Source organism: Syngnathus floridae, chromosome 13 (genome assembly GCF_059516105.1).
Source record: "Syngnathus floridae isolate MCC-2025c chromosome 13, RoL_Sflo_1.0, whole genome shotgun sequence".
NCBI classification, from domain to species: Eukaryota; Metazoa; Chordata; class Actinopteri; order Syngnathiformes; family Syngnathidae; genus Syngnathus; species Syngnathus floridae.
In genome coordinates this window covers 3007132-3028890 of record NC_142425.1, presented here as the reverse complement: position 1 = coordinate 3028890, position 21759 = coordinate 3007132, and the positions used below count along the sequence as shown (strand labels likewise).

General features: G+C 45.9%; 1 protein-coding gene across 8 annotated transcripts; it reads left to right on the top strand.

The window, feature by feature from the left end:
• The first annotated feature begins 16 nt into the window (after nt 1-16).
• On the top strand, nt 17-18704 carry LOC148388070 (sodium/glucose cotransporter 4-like). Of its 8 annotated transcripts, none has more exons than XM_088395056.1 (15): nt 183-1527; nt 1650-1762; nt 3428-3726; nt 7695-7766; nt 11759-11863; nt 11947-12111; nt 12176-12281; nt 12511-12591; nt 12742-12947; nt 16981-17116; nt 17196-17303; nt 17377-17527; nt 17597-17765; nt 17836-18051; nt 18239-18704. In XM_088395056.1, exons 4-15 carry the CDS (start codon nt 7701-7703, stop codon nt 18542-18544), a joined length of 1815 nt encoding a protein of 604 aa, XP_088251182.1. In that variant the 5' UTR covers nt 183-1527; nt 1650-1762; nt 3428-3726; nt 7695-7700; the 3' UTR covers nt 18545-18704. The 8 variants fall into 8 exon arrangements, with proteins under 8 accessions (XP_088251176.1, XP_088251182.1, XP_088251180.1 ...); XM_088395054.1 differs by having other exon boundaries at nt 3272-3726; XM_088395055.1 differs by lacking the exon at nt 3428-3726 and having other exon boundaries at nt 1650-1872.
• Nucleotides 18705-21759: the final 3055 nt, after the last annotated feature.

Genomic DNA, 21759 nt, shown 5'->3' with positions numbered 1-21759 from the left:
ACTTTGGGCGTCGACACCCGCTTGATGAGCATGTGTGCCGATGGCACGTGATGTCTTTGGCACGGTCAAACTCCCGTCAGATTAATTATTAGTTGGATGTCACGCCAAGATGAGGCAGATGAGGCGGAGCGGAGCACTGCGACGACATGTCTGCTGACACGCAAGGTGAGCGCAGATTCTGTGTCTGTGTCTGTGTGTGTGTGTGTGTGTGTGTGTGTGTGTGTGTGTGTGTGTGTGTGTGTGTGTCTGTGTGTCTGTGTGTCTGTGTGTCTGTGTGTCTGTGTGTGTGTGTGTGTGTGTGTGTGTGTGTGTGTGTGTGTGTGTGTGTGTGTGTGTGTGTGTGTGTGTGTGTGTGTGTGTGTGTGTGTGTGTGTGTGTAACATAAGTAGATGTATACATACTGTAAATTTCTTTTTAGAACTCATTAATATAACAACTTATTTATAACAAGGTACAAGTGTACATGCTGTAAACATGTTTTTAGAACTCTTATTATTATAAAAAAATTATAGCAAGGTACAATACTGTAAATATGTTTTTAGAACTACTATTATTATAACAACTTTTTTTATAATAAGGTACAAGTGTACGCACTGCATTATTTGCAGTTATGTGGGCACTCCCTGCCTTCTGCTGGCGTGTGGTCAACTTTCATGCCATAATTCCTCAATTGAGAATTTTTATTTAGATTTTTGCGGGCGTGGGGGGGAATCTGCGATGTACTGCAGCCTCAAGAGATGAACCGCGATGTAGCGAGGGATTGTTGTGTGATACTTTTTTCTCCACCTGTTTTTTTTTATTTTTTTTTTTTACTTTTTTCTTATCTGTTTTTCTATACTAACGTTTTTCCCCTTGGGTTTATTTTTGTCCTCTTTGTTCTTTTTTTTTTCCTGCTGCAAAAATGGAGTTAAATTTAATTTACCAAAACTGATGACTGTGCTGTCTGGCGTATGTTTATTATTTAATGACATGTCACGGTTCAGAAGTCCAAAAGGTCAAGTACTCGACCATGAGACGAGCAGGCGTGCGCGTCTTAGGACGAAACAATACCGAGCGAATGGGACAACATGATAAGTATTTTTACATGCGGGCGGGGGGCGGAGTTTGGCCCCGAGTTTCAAAATCTTGTTCGGCCGAGCATTACGCGTTGCTTCCTTGGCAAGCCGTCAGGGGAATCCCGCACGCCAAACTGCATGCAGCCAGCCATTCATTCTAACGCAATCCTAAAAGTCCCAATGATCGTCACACACACACATCTGGGTGTGCTGAAATTTGTCCTCTGCATTTAACCCATCCCCGTGTGATTTTGATCCATCCCCTGGGGGAGGGGGGAGCAGTGAGCAGCAGCGGTGCTGCACTCGGGAATCATTTGGTGATCTAACCCTCCAATTCCAACCCTTGATGCTGAGTGCCAAGCAGGGAGGAAATGGGTCCCATTTTTATAGTCTTCGGTATGACTCGGCTGGGGTTTGAACCCACAACCTTCCAGTCTCAGGGCGGACACTCTACCACTAGGCCACTGAGCTGGTAAGCAACCTGTTGTAAGGCAAGCATCACACGGCTTGACTGTTTCAGAAAGGTCAACTGAGTCATGTGCAAATGTCAGCAGCGAGTCTTTTCTACTCTGAAGCTTTCCTTGGCTCTTGCAGAAAGCATCCCAGGCGTCGCCATGGCAACACCTCCCGGACCGGCGGCCATGGAGACCGCCGACATCGTGGTGGTGGTGATCTACCTGCTCCTTGTCATGGCCGTCGGAGTCTGGGTCGGTGCGCTTGCACGCGTGCACCCTCACACTTACACTTATTCCACTGGTCAGATGAATTCGAGTAATTCTCCCTAACTGGACTGTGTCAAATCCTGCACTTATCAAACGTAAGCGACCGGCGTTTAAAGGGTTAAAACTCTCCTTTGTTCCCGCCGCTCTAACGCAGCTCTTATGGGGAGACGACAGTAAAATAAGCTAGGGGTGAAGAGTTGCTAACCGCCTCTAAGAAATTAATTCTGAAGGAATCAATTTAATCTTTTTAGGACGCCAATCCCGCGAACGTCAAGCGACGCTCGTGAGGGGTGACTAAGGTCGAGACACGGCCTTAGAATGACGGCGTTCAAAACGGGTCTCTTCGTGGATTTGGGCTTTTGTTAAATCGGATATATTTAGCTGTCTTTGTTAAGACCGCGGAGATTCGTTAATTTACACTAGCGCACACCTGCACGTAGCTGAGCTTAAGATAACTATTTTGAACCAGATCTGACAATTCACGATGTTAAGGATTAAAGCTGCCTTCACTTTAAAAAGAACTGAACGGTTTACAGTATGACTATAATAGAGAGACAAAAGAGATTTAGAGTTCTAAGAATCAAAATAATCATTAATCAAAATTAAATGATTATAAAGTAGAAATTTAATGAATAAGTAAGAAAAATAATTACAAGTCTCAATTGTTCGAACAAACAACAATAATTCAACTCACCAATCTCAACAGAGCAAAATTATTCAGTCTCGAAGTTCTCTTGAAAACTCAAAAAGTAGCAAAAAGAGGACAAGAGACAAAAAGTATAAAATGCTATTTGGTGGAAAAGTCGACTGATCAATTTGCTTTTGTTCCAAAAATCCAAAGTCTGTTTAAAAAGATAGGCCTGCCTTGAGGAGAAAGCCAACGCCCTAATATGGCATCTCCCTCTTGCTGCCACAGGAGCTGATTTCCCCTCTCTTATCTTGAAATTTGACAAAGTCCGATTCGAAGACACTAGAAATTCATCTCAGTAGATTTTGGTCTGATCTCAAAAAGAATGAAAAATCTATCATCGTCTGAAGGTAGTCTTTGCTCCGGGCAGCAGCAGCAGGGCCATCGTCCTGACGGGGAGAGCGCCGCTCTCATTCGGAACGAACCTTTTATACTATACGTGTCAAACTCACAGCCCGGGAGCCAGATGCGGCCCGCCACATCATTTTATGTGGCCCGCAAAGAGAGATTGTGCATCAAATTCGTGTGTCATTACTAGAATTGCAAATTGTCTTCACTTTTAATATATATATATTTTAAATATTTGACCAGTTTTTACTCGTCTGATTTGAAAACGAGTTATTTGTCAGTTTGTTTTGTAGCTTTTACTGTATATAATATGAGGTGCTCATATATTCATTTGGGTTGACAGTCATAATGGCTCTCCGTAAGAAGCTAAGACTACAATGCGGCCCGTGAAAAAAACGAGTTTGACACCCCTGTTTTATAGGCTGTATGTACGTCGTATGACAGTATTCGTCCATTAGGTAATATGTTGTCCTCATATGACTCATATGCTTCAAGAATAGACTGCAGGTGCATCCTGTGACCTCTGAGTCAGGTGTGCATGCGTTATTGCAGTTTTGATTTCTATGCAGTATCCTGTATTTGATTTAAAATAAACCACTGCTGCATTCTGCCAGGCCTGGAGGTGACCTCTGGATCAGGCTCATGAGTCATCCGCAGTCCTCCACCAAGTAGTATCACTATTAACGTTACATCCTGCCTGGGGCTCAACCAGATGAGATGACCTCCGGGTCAGACTCATGCGTGGGACCCAAGGCTTCCAGCAAGCGGTATCACTATTAATTAACGTTACATCTTGCCTAGGCCTCAACCAGATGAAGTGACCTCCAGGTCAGACTCATACGTGGGACCCAAGCCATCCAGCAAGTGGTATCACGATTAACGTTACATCCTGCCTGGGCCTCAACCGGATGAGGTGACCTCCGGGTCACGCTCATGTGTGGGACCCAAGCTTTCCACCAATTAGTCATCCCTTGCTGTCTCTTTGTCCTCACTCAACCCTCAATACATTAGTGTGTAACTGGAACAACAATGTAAAATACATGTTGGATATCTATTATACATTGCAACATCAATACTAACACATACATCTTGTCTAGGAATGATCAACTTAACACATAACCCATACTATGATCATGGATACTCCTTATGTTAACATACTGTATTGGCCCGAATATAAGAGGACCCCGATTATAAGATGACCCCCTCTTTTCCAAGACTCAAGTTTGAAAAAATACTTTTTGAACACCAAATTTGATTTTTATACAGAAAATAACTACATCTGAAACAAATGATTATAACAATATATTCGAGAGAAAAAGCATATCATTTTGCCTCATTCAAATCACGCAAAAACACATCTTATACATATATATATATATATATATATATATATATATATATATATATATATATATATATATATATATATATATATATATGGCATGCCGTTCAGGAAATTAATATTTGAATATATTGAATGAACTTCGGAATATATTGAATGAACCTTGAATATATTGAATGAACCTTGAATATATTGAATGAACTTCGGAATATATTGAATGAACTTCGGAATATATTGAATGAACCTTGAATATATTGAATGAACCTTGAATATATTGAATGAACTTCGGAATATATTGAATGAACTTCGGAATATATTGAATGAATTTCGGAATATATTGAATGAACTTCGGAATATATTGAATGAACTTCGGAATATATTGAATGAACCTTGAATATATTGAATGAACTTCGGAATATATTGAATGAACTTCGGAATATATTGAATGAACTTCGGAATATATTGAATGAAACTTGACTGACGTCACCATTGCCGCCATCTTGTACATGCATTTCGTTGCTGCCGCAATTATGAACCAGTCAGCTCGCAATATCGTGTCAGCTATTCTTAGCAATGATGAAATTGTCAATGCACTGGCGAGTGCTTGTACCACCCAAAATCCCCCGGAGACACATGTATGGCATGCCGTTCAGGAAATTAATATTTGAATATATTGAATGAACCTTGAATATATTGAATGAACTTCGGAATATATTGAATGAACCTTGAATATATTGAATGAACTTCGGAATATATTGAATGAACCTTGAATATATTGAATGAACTTCGGAATATATTGAATGAACCTTGAATATATTGAATGAACTTCGGAATATATTGAATGAACCTTGAATATATTGAATGAACCTTGAATATATTGAATGAACTTCGGAATATATTGAATGAATTTCGGAATATATTGAATGAACTTCGGAATATATTGAATGAACTTTGGAATATATTGAATGAACATTGGAATATATTGAATGAACCTTGAATATATTGAATGAATTTCGGAATATATTGAATGAACTTCGGAATATATTGAATGAACTTCGGAATATATTGAATGAATTTCGGAATATATTGAATGAATTTCGGAATATATTGAATGAATTTTGGAATATATTGAATGAATTTCGGAATATATTGAATGAACCTTGAATATATTGAATGAATTTCGGAATATATTGAATGAACTTCGGAATATATTGAATGAACTTCGGAATATATTGAATGAAACTTGACTGACGTCATCATTGCCGCCATCTTGTACATGCATTTCGTTGCTGCCGCAATTATGAACCAGTCAGCTCGCAATATCGTGTCAGCTATTCTTAGCAATGATGACATTGTCAATGCACTGGCGAGTGCTTGTACCACCCAAAATCCCCCGGAGACACATGCCCAGCAATATAATACTTTGGACGAAGAAGTCCAGGCTGCTTTTAATCGGGGCAGACCTGGGCGCACAACAGACCAGGCTTCTGTTAATCATCGCAACCTCAGCTTGCCATCGACCTCACAGCAGTGCCCCACAACAATCTACGCCCGTTCACTAGAAAGGGCCCAAGACAGAAGAAGTAAGAATAGGTAGGGTTAATTTAAACCGCACGTTGAGCCGTGAATATGGTCCGTGAAAATATTGTCTGACATTAAACCGCCCCGATTAAAAGCAGCCTCGACTTCTTCGTCCAAAGCATGATATTGCTGGGCATGTGTCTCCGGGGGATTTTGGGTGGTACAAGCACTCGCCAGTGCATTGACAATGTCATCATTGCTAAGAATAGCTGACACGATATTGCGAGCTGACTGGTTCATAATTGCGGCAGCAACAAAATGCATGTACAAGATGGCGGCAATGATGACGTCAGTCAAGTTTCATTCAATATATTCCGAAATTCATTCAATATATTCCGAAGTTCATTCAATATATTCCGAAATTCATTCAATAAATTCTGAAGTTCATTCAATATATTCAAGGTTCGTTCAATATATTCAAGGTTCATTCAATATATTCCGAAGTTCATTCAATATATTCTGAAGTTCATTCAATATATTCCGAAATTCATTCAATATATTCAAGGTTCATTCAATATATTCAAGGTTCATTCAATATATTCAAGGTTCATTCAATATATTCCGAAGTTCATTCAATATATTCAAGGTTCATTCAATATATTCCGAAGTTCATTCAATATATTCAAGTTTCATTCAATATATTCCGAAGTTCATTCAATATATTCAAGGTTCATTCAATATATTCCGAAGTTCATTCAATATATTCCGAAGTTCATTCAATATATTCAAGGTTCATTCAATATATTCCGAAGTTCATTCAATATATTCCGAAGTTCATTCAATATATTCAAGGTTCATTCAATATATTCCGAAGTTCATTCAATATATTCAAGGTTCATTCAATATATTCAAATATTAATTTCCTGAACGGCATGCCATATTTATATATATATGTATATATATATATATATATATATATATATATATATATATATATATATATATATATATATATATATATATATATGTATATATGTATATATATATATATATGTATATATATAAGGGGTGTCAAACTCATTTCTTTTGTGGGCCGCATTGTAGTCATAGCTTCTTTGGGAGGGCCATTATGACTGTCAACCCAAATAAATGTATGAGCACCTCATATTATATACAGTAAAAGCTAGAAAACAAAACTGACAAATAACTCGTTTTCAAATCAGACGAGTAAAAACTGCTCAAATATTAAAAAAAAAAGATATTAAAAGTGAAGACAATTTGCAATTCTAGTGATGAGACACGAATTTGATGCACAATTTGTCTTCGCGGGCCACATAAAATTATGTGGCGGGCTGTATCTGGCCCCCGGGCCTTGAGTTTGACACATGTGGTATAGGGGGTTGGCTCGGATGGTTATGCTCTTTTCACCCCCGGGTGTCGGTCAGAACACAGGAGGGAAGACGTGGTTCAGTTTCGATTGCTTTACTGAATGTCAAAGACGGACACGATCACAGCAACATACTGAGTCGATTATGAGTGCTCCGGAGCTGTCAATCAAACGGCGCGCACACGAAACAAACCACGATCGGACAAACGGCACAACAGTGGACAGTAGTAACAATGAAATGTATAAACTTACTTTGTGTCAAAGACGCAAACGATCACAGCAGCATACTCAGTCGATACCAGCAGCCTTTAACTTACCGCTGCGCAAAAGTGAAAATGGCTATAATGTCTAGACCCTGAATATAAGACGACCCCCACTTTTTCAGTCTTATTTCAATGCAAAAAAACATCATCTTATATTCGGGTCAAAACGGTATGTTATTGTCTTGCTTAAATTGTTACAAATTGTATTATGGCGAAGCAAAATTATATAAAATAATCCAAAATTGTGTGTTGCTATGCGTAATGCAGAACAGGTCGTGTCACTAACAATTTAACTACTAATCTACTCTGTCAGGTCAATTTAACTTAGTATCGCACCTAATGCGGTGTCCAAAAAATCTTGTTCTCAGGCGTCCATGAAGGCCAACAGCAGCACAGTCGGCGGGTACTTCCTAGCCAGCCGATCCATGACCTGGTGGCCTGTGAGTACGACTCCCCGGAACATGCACCCATCATTCCATCCATCTATGGCAGGGGTGCTCAATACGTGGATTGCGATCGACCAATCGATCGCCAAGCTACTACTGGTCGATCGCATGACGTTTAAAAAAAAAAAAAAAAAAAATGCTGTATGCTACAATCCAGCCCATCGTTTGATTGACATACAGGTAGGCCTGTCGGGAGGCAATCACAGTGAACCGCACATGCGCAATAGACAGTGGCTGCAACCCCTCACCGCAGCATGTTTAACGGACGCGCACACACAAACTGCCGAAGTTCATAAGCTTATCAACGCACGCACTCGCTTTTTTCTTTTAAACAAAAGAAAGTTTATGACCATCAAAAATGAGTGGGGTTGCTGGACCAAGTAAGAAGCCAAAAACGTATCACTTTTATACGGAATGGGAGTTGGACTTTTTTCTCGCAATGTCATTTTCTAAGTGCATTACAAAAATACATGCACTATATTATTTATTTATTTATCCATCCATCCATCCATCTTCTTCCGCTTATCCGGGGTCGGGTCGCGGGGGCAGCAGCTTTAGGAGGGACTCCCAGGCTTCCCTCTCCCCAGCCACTTCATCCAGCTCATCCCGGGGGATCCCAAGGCGTTCCCAGGCCAGCTGAGAGACATAGTCTCTCCAGCGCGTCCTGGGTCGTCCCCGGGGTCTCCGACCGGTGGGACATGCCCGGAACACCTCCCCAGGGAGGCGTCCAGGAGGCATCCTGATAAGATGCCTGAGCTACCTCATCTGGCTCCTCTCAACGTGGAGGAGTAGAGACTCTACTCCGAGTCTCTCCCGGATGACCGAGCTTCTCACCCTATCTCTAAGGGAGAGCCCGGACATCCTGCGGAGAAAACTCATTTCGGCCGCTTGTATCCGGGATCTCGTTCTTTCGGTCACGACCCATAGTTCGTGACCATAGGTGAGGGTAGGAGCGTAAATCAACCGGTAAATTGAGAGCTTTGCCTTTTGGCTCAGCTCTCTCTTCTTCACAACGAACCGGTACAGAGTCCGCATTACTGCCGACGCTGCACCGATCCGCTTGTCGATCTCGCGCTCCATCCTCCCCTCACTCGTGAACAAGACTCCAAGATACTTGAACTCCTCCACTTGGGGCAGGATCTCATCCCCGATCCGGAGAGGGCATTCCACCCTTTTCCGATCGAGGACCATGGACTCGGATTTGGAGGTGCTGACCCTCATCCCGACCGCTTCACACTCGGCTGCGAACCGTTCCAGCGAGAGCTGGAGATCACGGCCTGAAGAAGCCAACAGCACCACGTCATCTGCAAAAAGCAGAGACGTGATGCTGAGGTGCCCAAACCGGACCCCCTCAACGCCTCGGCTGCGCCTAGAAATTCTGTCCATAAAAATTATGAACAGAATTGATGACGAAGGGCAGCCTTGGCGGACTCCAACCCTCACTGGGAACGAATCCCACTTACTGCCGGAAATGCGGACCAGACTCTGGCATCGGTGATACAGGGACCGAACCGCCCTTATCAGTTGGCTCGGCACCCCGTACTCCTGAAGCACCCTCTACAGAACCTCCCGAGGGACACGGTCGAACGCCTTCTCCAAGTCCACAAAACGCATGTGGACTGGTTGGGCGAACTCCCATGCACCCTCGAGGATCCTGCCGAGGGTGTAGAGCTGGTTCACTGTTCCACGGCCAGGACGAAAGCCACACTGCTCCTCCTGAATCCGAAGTTCGACCTCCCGACGGACCCTCCTCTCCACCACCCCTGAATAGACCTTACCGGGGAGGCTGAGGAGTGTGATTCCCCTGTAATTGGAACACACCCTCCGGTCCCCCTTCTTAAAAAGGGGAACCACCACCCCAGTCTGCCAATCCAGAGGCACTGTCCCCGATGTCCACGCAATGTTGTAGAGGCGTGTCAGCCATGACAGCCCCACAATATCCAGAGCCTTTAAGAACTCCGGGCGGATCTCATCCACCCCCGGGGCCTTGTCACCGAGGAGTTTTTTAACTACCTCAGTGACTTCAACCCCAGAGATTGAAGAATCCGCCTCAGAGTCTTCAGGCCCTGCTTCCTCAATGGAAGGCGTGTAGGTGGAATTGAGAAGGTCTTCGAAGTATTCTCCCCACCGACTCACGACGTCCCGAGTCGAGGTCAGCAGCACGCCATCCCCACTGTAAACAGTGTTGACGTTGTACTGCTTCCCCCTCCTGAGACGCTGAATGGTGGACCAGAATTTCTCGAAGCCGTCCGGAAGTCATTCTCCATGGCCTCACCAAACTCCTCCCGCGCCCGGGTTTTTGCCTCAGCAACCGCCGAAGCCGCGTTCCGCTTGGCCATCTGGTACCTGTCAGCTGCCTCCGGAATCCCGCAGGCCAAAACGGCCCGATAGGACTCCTTCTTCAGCTTGACGGCATCCCTTACCGCCGGTGTCCACCAGCGGGTTCGGGGATTGCCGCCACGACAGGCACCAACGACCTTACGGCCACAGCTTCGGTCGGCCGCCTCAACAATGGAAGCGCGGAATATGGTCCACTCAGACTCAATGTCCCCCGCCTCCCTCGGGACATGGGAAAAGCTCTGCCGGAGGTGGGAGTTGAAGCTCTTCCTGACAGGAGATTCTGCCAGACGTTCCCAGCAGACCCTCACAGAGCGTTTGGGTCTGCCAGGTCGGACCGGCATCTTCCCCCACCATCGGAGCCAACCCACCACCAGGTGGTGATCAGTTGACAGCTCCGCCCCTCTCTTCACCCGAGTGTCCAAAACATGCGGCCGCAAATCCGATGACACGACTACAAAGTCGATCATCGAACTGCGGCCTAGGGTGTCCTGGTGCCAAGTAACCCTAACCCTAACCCTTATGTTTGAACATGGTGTTCATTATTGAAAATCCGTGTCGAGCACAGAAGTCCAATAATAGAACACCGCTCGGGTTCAGATCGGGGGGGGGCGTTCCTCCCAATCACGCCCTTCCAGGTCTCACTGTCATTGCCCACGTGAGCACTGAAGTCACCCAGTAGAACGATGGAGTCCCCAGAAGGAGCGCTCTCCAGCACTTCCTCCAGGGACTCCAAGAAGAGTGGGTACTCTGAGCTGCCGTTTGGTGCATAGACACAAACAACAGTCAGGACCCGTCCCCCCCACCCGAAGGCGGAGGGAGGCTACCCTCTCGTTCACCGGGGTGAACCCCAATGTGCAGGCGCCCAGCCGGGGGGCAATAAGTATACCCACACCTGCTCGACGCCTCTCACCGTGGGCAACTCCAGAGTGGAAGAGAGTCCAGCCCCTCTCGAGAGGGCTTGTACCGGAACCCAAACTGTGCGTGGAGGCTCGTCCGACTATATCTAGTCGGAATTTTTCTGCCTCGCACACCAGCTCGGGCTCCTTTCCAGCCAGAGAGGTGACATTCCATGTCCCAAGAGCCAGCTTTTGCAGCCGGGGATCAGACCGCCAAGGTCCCTGCCTTTGGCCGCCGCCCAGCTCACAATGCACCCATCCCCTTTGGCCCCTCCCACAGGTGGTGAGCCCATGGGAAGGGGGACCCATGTTTCCTTTTTGGGCTGTGCCCGGCTGGGCCCCATGGGCGAAGGCCCGGCCACCAGACGCTCGCCTTCGAGCCCCGCCTCCAGGCCTGGCTCCAGAGGGGGGCCCCGGTGACCCGCGTCCGGGCGAGGGAAAACGAAGTCCATTTATTTTACTCGTCATAAGGGGCTTCTGTGAGCCGTGCTTTGTCTGGCCCCTCACCTAGGACCTGTTTGCCATGGGTGACCCTACCAGGGGCATGAAGCCCCCGACAACATGGCTCTTAGGATCATAGGGGCACGCAAACCCCTCCACCACGGTAAGGTGACGACTCACGGAGGGGTATTTATTTATTTATTTATTTTATTGTAGTGGGTAGATCTTTGTGACTTGGTCATCTTAAAAGTAGCTCGTAAGCTGAAATAGTTTGAGCACCCCTGATCTATGGCATTGCTCATCTTGCAGATTGGAGCGTCCCTGATGTCAAGTAACATTGGAAGTGGCGCCTTCATCGGCTTGGCGGGAACAGCAGCGGCTGGCGGCCTCGCTGTGGGCGGCTTCGAGTTGAATGTAAACAAAAAAAAAAAAGCGGAGGGGGGTCAGGTGGATGGCTTCTTCTCCGATCAGGCCTTACTCCTGCCGTGTGCGTGTAGGCAGTGTGGGTCTTAGTGGCTCTGGGCTGGATCTTCATCCCGGTGTACGCAGCGGCCGGGGTGGTGACCATGCCTGAATACCTGGCCAAGCGCTTCGGAGGACGCAGGATCCAGATGTACATGTCCATCCTGTCCCTGGTCCTCTATATCTTCACCAAACTTGCTGTAGGGCACGCGCCGCACGAGTGCAAACAAACATGTGGTGAACATTTACGTGCTTGTGTTGCAGACGGACTTTTTCTCCGGTGCGTTGTTCATCAAAGTTTCCTTTGGCTGGAATCTGTATTTGTCCACTGCAATTCTGCTTCTGCTCTCGTGTGTGTACACCATGGCAGGTAGACATGGGCAACACGTGACGCATGCTGCTTTTTACATGACATTCTTTGGGGGACAGGGGGGGGGGGTCTTGGCCGTCCGGGTAGTCTCTTCCCCAAAACTCACAATTTCTCAAAGTCCCGGGCTCTCAGGCATGCTAATTTAAAAGCTGAAGAGGCAAAAGACGAGACTTGGCATCTCCAGTTGACTTGCTTAACATGACGTGCTAACTAACCATGCGGCGCGCAGGAGGTTTGTCAGCGGTCATCTACACGGACGCCTTCCAGACTGTTGTCATGGTGGGCGGAGCCCTCACGCTCATGTTCATCGGTAGGATGCACGCGCGTACTCACACCAATGCGCACAAAGCGGCAGTAACGCCTGTGTGTGTGTGTGTGTGTGTGTGTGTGTGTGTGTGTGTGTGTGTGTGTGTGTGTGTGTGTGTGTGCTTGCGTGCGTGCGTGTGTGCGTGCCATGCAGCGTTCTCCAAAGTGGGCTGGTACGAGGGTCTGATGGAGGCCTACATGTCATCCGTTCCCGCGGCCACGGTGAGCAACACCACGTGCCACCTCCCACGCGCCGACGCCTTCCACATGCTGCGAGACCCCGTGTCCTCCGACCTGCCTTGGCCAGGACTCATCTTTGGACTCACCATCATCGCCACCTGGGTGTGGTGCACCGATCAGGTAAGAACACTCTCGGCCTTGCATGGATCAAACTCGTGTGTTGTTCTGGCTCACGACAAAAGTGCGAAGCATGCAGCAAAATTCAGTTTTGGTTTCTGGCCCCATCCACGGGGCGTCCCAAAATTTTCTGAAGATCGCCATCCGGGCCTTCTTGGCGCAATGGGGCTTGTCACAATTACCCCAAAGTTACTATTTTTAGAACAGCGAACTGCGCATGCGCCGTGGTCGGACAAACACAAGAGCCGCTGAGAAGGAAATTATATACTGTCAAACCTCGGTTTTCGACCACAATCCGTTCCAGAAGGTGGTTCGAGAAGTGAAACGTTCGAATTCCGAATCTATTTTTCCCATTACAAACAAAGGAAAATTTTTTAATCCGTTCCAAGACTGAAAAAAATGCCTTTTTTAAGCATTTTTTCATTTGCGCATTTTTGTCCGATCACGCAACTGCAGCGCACCGCCGAACACACAACCGTAGCGCGCCGCCAACCGCTCAACTGCACCGCGCTGGTCGCATTATTATGACAGAGCCGTCGCTGAAATTTAGAAAATATTTTTAAAGTCCTGATGTACTTTCCAAAATTTTAGTGGACCTCAGTGCACAGGGAGCTTAGTTTTGTCCAATCGCGCAACTGCAGCGCGCTGGGCGCTCACTGTTGCATTGCTTTAAGAGCGTCTTTGTGTTTTAGGATGGCTTTACTGCTCCCACTTGCTTTCTTTGGAGGCATGATTAGGGGTTAATACATTCCTCAAAGTAACGAAAATACAATAACAACGAACGGAGTCAGTCGGCATCCGGGTCGCGCGGTCGGGTTTACTCGGGTCCTCTCGGCTCATCTCTTACGGTTCGACCTCCGAATTTTTGTTCGACAACCGAAGCAAAAAATCTCAAATTTTTCGTTAGAATTCTGATTTTTTCGAGAACCGGGACTTTCGAAAACCGAGGTTTGATTGTATAACCATATTATCAAATGTAATGTTTCAGTCATGTCTTCTTTACCAGTTTACACAACGACATATAATTTTGTATATCCTGTGTTATTGTACTTTACTTTAGTTCAGAGAATAGCATACTAACTACTATTCCAGGATGAAACCTAAGGATCAGGGCGACCTGACCATCAGACATAAAGTACACATGGGCCAGGGACAGTACAGAAGGAACAAACAAACATGTTATGGAACTGGGATTGAAGTCCTCTTGCATCCTCTTTCCCTAACAGCCGCACAGGTAGTGAACAACTTGAGCGCAAAGGACCAACCAGCTAGATTTTATCAGAAATAACATTGACGGACCTATCATGGTTACAACCAAACACTGCTGCTTTGGTGTCTGCCGGGAGGGGAGTTTTCTTCATATCTTTTCCAAAGCCGTGGATGAGCCGAGAGAAATGCTTTCACTGGGTATAAGCTTTTAAACGGCAGAGGTTTGAAGTAAATAATGTCACCAAACACAGATATATCAGGGATGAGAATCTTTCGCAGAGCTGCGGATTTCCGTGTTTTATTCTGTCGGGAGTATCATTTTTGTGAATCGTGTGGATCCGTTGAGAAACTTTTTTTTATATGGGGCAGGGGAGCGGCTGACAGCAGTATTGCGACAACAGCCGCCTTATTTTCGGCAGGATTTTGGCGCTACTTTCGTCACATCATTTGCCTACTCATTTGCCTAATTAGCAAAAGTTTTAGCCAGCATGGTGACCGTTTTGGAGAAAAAAGACGAGGATCGTGCCAGGGAAATAGACAAGTCGAACGGGATCAGGAACTGCTTCAGATGGGCATGGCTCGAGAGCAGCGTCATCTTGCAACTCGGAACACAGTCCGCAACCACCTGCCTGACGGAACATATCCGTAAATTAGATGTCCCGGGGAAGGTTTTGTGCATTCTTTGTCAAGATGTGATAAGCTATGGAGGTCGCGGCGCTTTGAACATTAAGGAGCACATCAAAACAAAAAAACACAAAGGTACGTTTTTACTTTTACAAGCATGTGGGTAACATGATGTTACATGTAAGCTAATGTTAGGCTATTGTCATCACAATGTTAAAGAATAAATCTTCAATGATAGATAGATAGATAGATTGAATTGATTGTGTCATTTTGATCTATTGTATTCACCTTGGTAGCCCACCAAGCAGGGATATTTTTTTTAACGAAACTGTTGAAATTGAGTGATAAAATTAACGTTTTTGGGGTTGATATACTGCCACAATCCACGGGTTTCCAGGGAGCTTTGCCCTCTGAGCCCCCTCTGGGGCGTTGCCCCTGGCCCCCTGTGGGTCCTGTGGCCCCCAATAGGGGCCTGTGGCCTGTGGCCCCCTGCAGCCTCCAAATGGTAGCCTGTGGCCCCTGGCCCACTGCGACCCCCCCCCCCCCCCCCCCACTGGGCCACTGGCCCCCTCAGTGGAGCATGCGGCCCCCAGACCCCGGCTACTTTTCAGTGTTTTTTGTCATTTGCTGTTCTCATCCCTGATATATGTATATGCTCTCTGCATTTTGTCGGTGGAAATGGGCCAACGAGGTTAGCTTGGTTAGCTTGCAGGACCTCACCTGAGTGAGAGAGCTATCACACAATAACACTTACCTCTTGACTAAAACGGCTTCAGTTGACTTTAAGGTCTCTGCATGTCAGAAAACGTTTAAGTTGTTCCACACTATGTTTATCGATCAATTTTCAGGAAAGTCAGCAACACGAGGTTACCTAGCACAGTGGTCCCCAACCTTTTTTGCGCCACTGACCGGTTACGTGTCAAAAAATATTTTCGCGGACCAGCCTTTATTTAAATAAATAATACATTTATATAAATGATACATTTATAATAAACATATAAATATGATGAAATAAAATGATACGACTGGCATAAAAACAAGTATAAACAACATATAAATAAAACTCACCATTACGTTAAATTAGTTGGAGCAGTGAGCTTGTTTCTCAGAAACGAGCCGGTCCCATCTAGGCGTAATTGGAGACAATGACACCTGAAGTGGTTTTGTCTTTTAATGCAGGATGCTTGGTCTCCATGAGCCAAAGCAGTTTTGAAGGCTTCATTGCTTCATTAGCTAGCCTGTCGCCACATATTATGTAGAGTGGGCTTGGCGTGTCAGAGTCACTTGTGGTGATAAATCCATATTTTAAGTAGGATTCCAGAAATTTTCTTTTAAATGCAGCTTTCCTTTTCTTAGAAGTCGCAGCCTCTTCTTCTTCCGTCTCCTCATTGGGCTTTTTTCCCTTTCCGAAGAAGCTTTCCAAACATCTCTGTTTCTTGCGAATATGAGTTCGCTTGCTTTGCGGGCTCGACTGAGGTGAAATGTCTCGTGACCGAGACGAGCGTCCTGACCTGAACTGACGGATGTAATTGGGGGTGAATCGCCAATGTTTTTATATTTTTCAAAATAAATTCTTACTCATTTTTGCTGGCTTTGCGGGCTCGGCTGGGGAAACATGTCACGTGACCGGGACGAGCGTCTTGTCCTGAATTAATTGATCGTCGATGAAAAAAATATATATATTTTTTTTTCTGTGCGGCTTGTCGGCCCGGTACCAAGTGACCCACGGACTGGTACCGGTCCGCGGACCAGTGGTTAGGGACCCCTGACTTAGCAGGACCTTATTGGAGTGAGAGAGCTATCGCAAAATAAAGCTTACCTTTCGACCAAAAAGGCTTTCTTCCCGCTGACTTTGAGGCCTCTGCGTGTCAGCCAACATATGAGTAGTTCCACTCTATGTTTGGCAATAAAACCGTGTTGGAATTTCACCCCTGATATGTCATCCTCCTCCAAAATGATGCGTGCAACTGTAGTTGCACAGTCAGTCGGACACAATGTTTGTCCGACTGACCGCATCCTCTGAATATTTATGAGGAAACGCGACGTCATTTGAGATTAACCCCATTGGGTATTGGCTCACCTCGCCTAAGATTGTATGTCGAATCTCATCTGTCTGCTCTTATCTTGCATGCGCCACTGCAGCGAGTGTAATTGAGTCCAAACCGCTGTGGTACATTCCTTTCCGTGTGCGTGTGTCTTGTAGGTGATTGTTCAGAGATCCCTGGCTGCGCGTTCGCTGAGTCACGCCAAAGGAGGAAGCGTGTTCGGAGCTTACCTCAAAATATTACCAATGTTCTTCATTGCCATGCCAGGCATGATCAGTAGAGTGCTCTTCCCAGGTCAGATAATAACGCAGATGCACACACGCATGCACGCACGCACCACTGCGATGTGACGACTTGGCGCGCGTGCGCGTAGATGAGGTGGCTTGCGTGGATCCGGCCGTGTGTCTGCACGTGTGCGGAACTCCGGTGGGCTGTTCCAATATCGCGTACCCCAAACTGGTGGTGGAGCTCATGCCAGTGGGTGAGTAGGATCAAGCGAGCCTCTCCTACATGCACGCACGGCGCTATTACATGCGCCACGCGTGTGCATGCAGGTGTGCGTGGCCTGATGCTCGCCGTGATTTTTGCCAGCCTGCTGTCATCGCTGACGTCCATTTTCAACAGTAGCGCCACTATTTTCACTTTGGACCTTTACCGGCAGGCCCGACCTGCCGCCTCTGAACTGGAGCTCATGATCGTGGGCAGGCAGGTGTCGCTCGATTTCGTGCTGGTGCCGTGTTTCCGTGCACCTCATTGCGCCTGCTGCCCCTGCAGGGTCTTCATCCTGCTGATGGTGGTCATCAGCATCCTATGGATTCCCATCATCCAGTCGTCAAACAGCGGCAAACTCTTTGAGTATGCCCAGTCGGTGGTCAGCTTTCTGGCTCCGCCTATCACCGCCGTCTTCATCTTGGCCATCTTCTGGCCGCGTACCAATGAGCAAGTGGGTCCACCGTCCTCCTCACGGCAGGTGCGCTCTTGCATGCCTTCGTGAGCTTTCCTTTTTGTGCCAGGGTGCCTTCTGGGGCCTGATGGCGGGCCTGGTGGTAGGTCTGATCCGGATGGTTCTGGAGTTCTACCACGAGGTTCCTGCGTGCGGCCAGCCAGACCCGCATCCATCCCTGCTGACTAGGGTGCACTACCTCTACTTCGCCATCTTCCTGATGGTGCTCAGCGGCCTGGTGATGATTGCCATCAGCTTGGCCACACCCGCCATACCCGCCGAGCACGTGAGTCACACGCACGCACAATGCTTGTCAGTGAATCAAGTAAGATAGCAACGACATTCATCAATGGCGATGAACAAAACTTCACTCTTCATTCCACTTATTGTAATCTGGATCAACCGTAGATACGATTTCCACGGCACATAGCAGAAATTGTTGAAGTGTGCTTGCCGGGATGCATGCATGTCAGTTGCACAGATTGACCTGGTGGTCGAGACACAGTACGTCGCCTCGCGTGGATCTGAACGCCGAGCCGACGACCCGCGAGCGACCCGACCCGGACCTCGCTGAAGCCCCAGAGCTCCCGCCGGCCCCCTTGTGGCGGCGGATGGTCTTACATCTGTGCGGCATGAACGGTGCTACTCGCACCGTTCCCGTTGCCTGCGGCTCAAAGCTCAACTCTCTGAAGGAGGCGCCGCTGTGGAGGAACGTTTGTAACGTGAACGCACTGCTGCTGCTCACCATCAACGTCTTCCTGTGGGGCTACTACGCGTGAACGCCCGCTGTAGCTTCGCCTGACTGACCTGATTTTCTCTAAAAGAGTTCATGAAATGAGCACTGTGCGGAATGCACACGAGGACCTTTTATATGCAACCTTGTAAAACGCATGACCCCCAACCTGAAACTTTCTTTCCCCAACATGAAACTCGGATGACCACGGCATCAAACTTGCACGTGACATGCTATGTACGAAATGAAACGCACACAAAAAGAAATATTAATTGCAGGAGCACAACATGAAACTCGCTTGGCCAAAACACAAAACCCTCGTGCTTGCAAGTAACAACAAGTGGGCGATGAGCACTGTCATGTAACATGAAGGATGGGGAGGACAGATGGTGCAAAAAGTGAATATGGATTGCTCCCAGGAATAAATTGGCAGAGCTGAAATTCCAAATTTTAGCAGCAGATGGTACACAATTTGAATTGAGAATTCATCCATCCATTTTCTGAACCGCTTAGTCCCCACGGGGGTCGCGGGCGTGCTGGAGCCTATCCCAGCCGTCATCGGGCAGTAGGCGGGGGACACCCTGAACTGCTTGCCAGCCAATCGCAGGGCACACAGAGACAGACAACCAATCGCACTCACACTCACACCTAGGGACAATTTGGAGTCTTCAATCGGCCTACAAAGCATGTTTTTGGAATGTGGGAGGAAACCGGAGTGCCCGGAGAAAACCCACGCGGGCCCGGGGAGAACATGCAAACTCCACACAGGGAGGGCCGGAGGTGGAATCGAACCCGCGACCTCCTAACTCTGAGGCGGACGTGCTACCCAGTGCCCCACCGAGCCGCCCTGAATTGAGAATTATTGAATAAATTGGCTTTGTTGAAATTCCAAATTTGTCCAACAGATGGCGCCAAACCGATACATGAGACCAAAGTTAAAGTCCCAATGATCATCGTCACACATCTGGGTGTGGTGAAATTTGCCCTCTGCATTTAACCCATCCCCATGTGATTTTGATCCATCCCCTGGGGGAGAGGGGAGCAGTGAGCAGCAGTGGTGCCGCGCTCGGGAATCATTTGGTGATCTAACCCCCCAATTCCAAAGAGGGCCAAGATAAGCTGAACTAGCGAAAATAGAGATAAACAGGAACACGGGGTAGGATTGTGGGTCACGCACGGAAGCACAAATGTGGTTTTTATTTTTGATTTTAATTTCTTTGCTTGGCTAAAATATATTCTGTAACAGCTTAAGCAATATTATCAGTCAATTGGATCAAGGTGCCCGCTACTGTGAAAATGGTGGTGTGTTAAAAATTGTTTGGAAAGATTGATACAAATGTTGTTTTTATTTTTAATTTTAATTTCTTTGCTTGGCTAAAATATATTCTGTAACATCTTAAGCAATATTATCAGTCAATTGGATCAAGGTGCCCGCTACTGTGAAAATGGTGGTGTGTTAAAAATTGTTTGGAAAGAATGATACAAATGTTGTTTTTATTTTTAATTTTAATTTCTTTGCTTGGCTAAAATATATTCTGTAACAGTTTAAGCAATATTATCAGTCAATTGGATCAAGGTGCCCGCTACTGTGGAAATGAGGGTGTTAAAAGATGATAAAAAGAAATAGATCAAAGGTTTGGATTTTTAATTTTATGGTTGATTGAAGTGTAACTTTGAAGAGTTAGTTTTATAAAAAGGGAAGTGAAGAAAAGAGGAGGATTTACCAAGGGCTAGCTGTACATATGGTGGAAAATGATGCGTGGGACAGATTAAAGGCGGAAACAGCTGCCGTAAAGCAACAGGTGTATGAGCGTGGGAAACTGGGCAATCTTACCCTATGGGGGGGCATAGGTGCCAGAAGAGAGAGGGGGTGGGGGCAGAGAAGTCTATAAAAAGACCTGCAGGGGAAGCTACGGGGCTCTCTCCCCCAAAGAGCGCTCATACGTGAAGAAACCCAAAGGAGTTTCAAGATTTTTTCCAAGTCCCGGGATCTTTGTGTGAGACGCAGGATCATTTGCTTGGATTAACTTGGACTTACTCAAAAGAATTGGACTGGACAACATTGCATGAGGAACTAGGTGAAGGGAACGACTTTTCTGTATTTACGCGAGGGGGGAACAGTCATCGGGTGTCGGTCCTCTCGAGGCCAACCTATTTCCCTAATTTGGATTTTAAAAATAAGATCGAACTGATCACTCGACTTTATTTCCACCAAAAAATAGCACCCAAATAGTAGCTACCTTTTCCTTCTTTCATGATCTATGTTTTGCAATCAAAGTACTCCGGGATTGAATGATTTTATTTGCACGGGTATCAGTGAGTGAAGTTGTTCAGTTTTTGGAGGAATTAAGATTTGTAATTCTATTTCGTGTTTCTTCAATAAATGTGTCTTGTATATTCATCTAATTCGTTGTGCGCCAATTTGTATGATATGTGCAATCGATTGTTTGGGGTTGATTTGATAATTTGATTAATAGACGGGTTATTATTATCGTATAAAATCGTACCGTAATAAATAAAAATAACGAAGGTGTTTAAATCAGATTATTTGGTTTAGTGTAGAATTAAAAGTACTTTAATTGTCCGTTGGGCGCGGGCCCGTTCCTATTTTTGTCGGGCCGCGTCAAAAATTAGATTGGACAATTTTGGGGATTAAATCGCCTTCATAATTATTCGAGGGATGAGTGAATCTCGTTAAATATTTAATCCGTTCAAATATTTACTGCATCTGAATAAAATAACGAAGGTGTTTAAATCAGATTATTTGGTTTAGTGTAGAATTAAAAGTACTTTAATTGTCCGTTGGGCGCGGGCCCGTTCCTATTTTTGTCGGGCCGCGTCAAAAGTTAAATTGGACAATTTTGGGGATTAAATCGCCTTCATAATTATTCGAGGGATGAGTGAATCTCGTTAAATATTTAATCCGTTCAAATATTTACTGCATCTGAATAAAATAACGAAGGTGTTTAAATCAGATTATTTGGTTTAGTGTAGAATTAAAAGTACTTTAATTGTCCGTTGGGCACGGGCCCGTTCCTATTTTTGTCAGGCCGCGTCAAAAATTAAATCGGACAATTTTGGGGATTAAATCGCCTTCATAATTATGCGAGGGATGAGTGAATCTCGTGAAATATTTAATCCGTTCAAGTATTTACTGCATCTGAATAAAATAACGAAGGTGTTTAAATTACTTTAACTGGATTAGTGTAGAGTTAAAATTAGTAATAGTCCGGTGGGCGCAGGCCGTTCCTATTTTTGTCG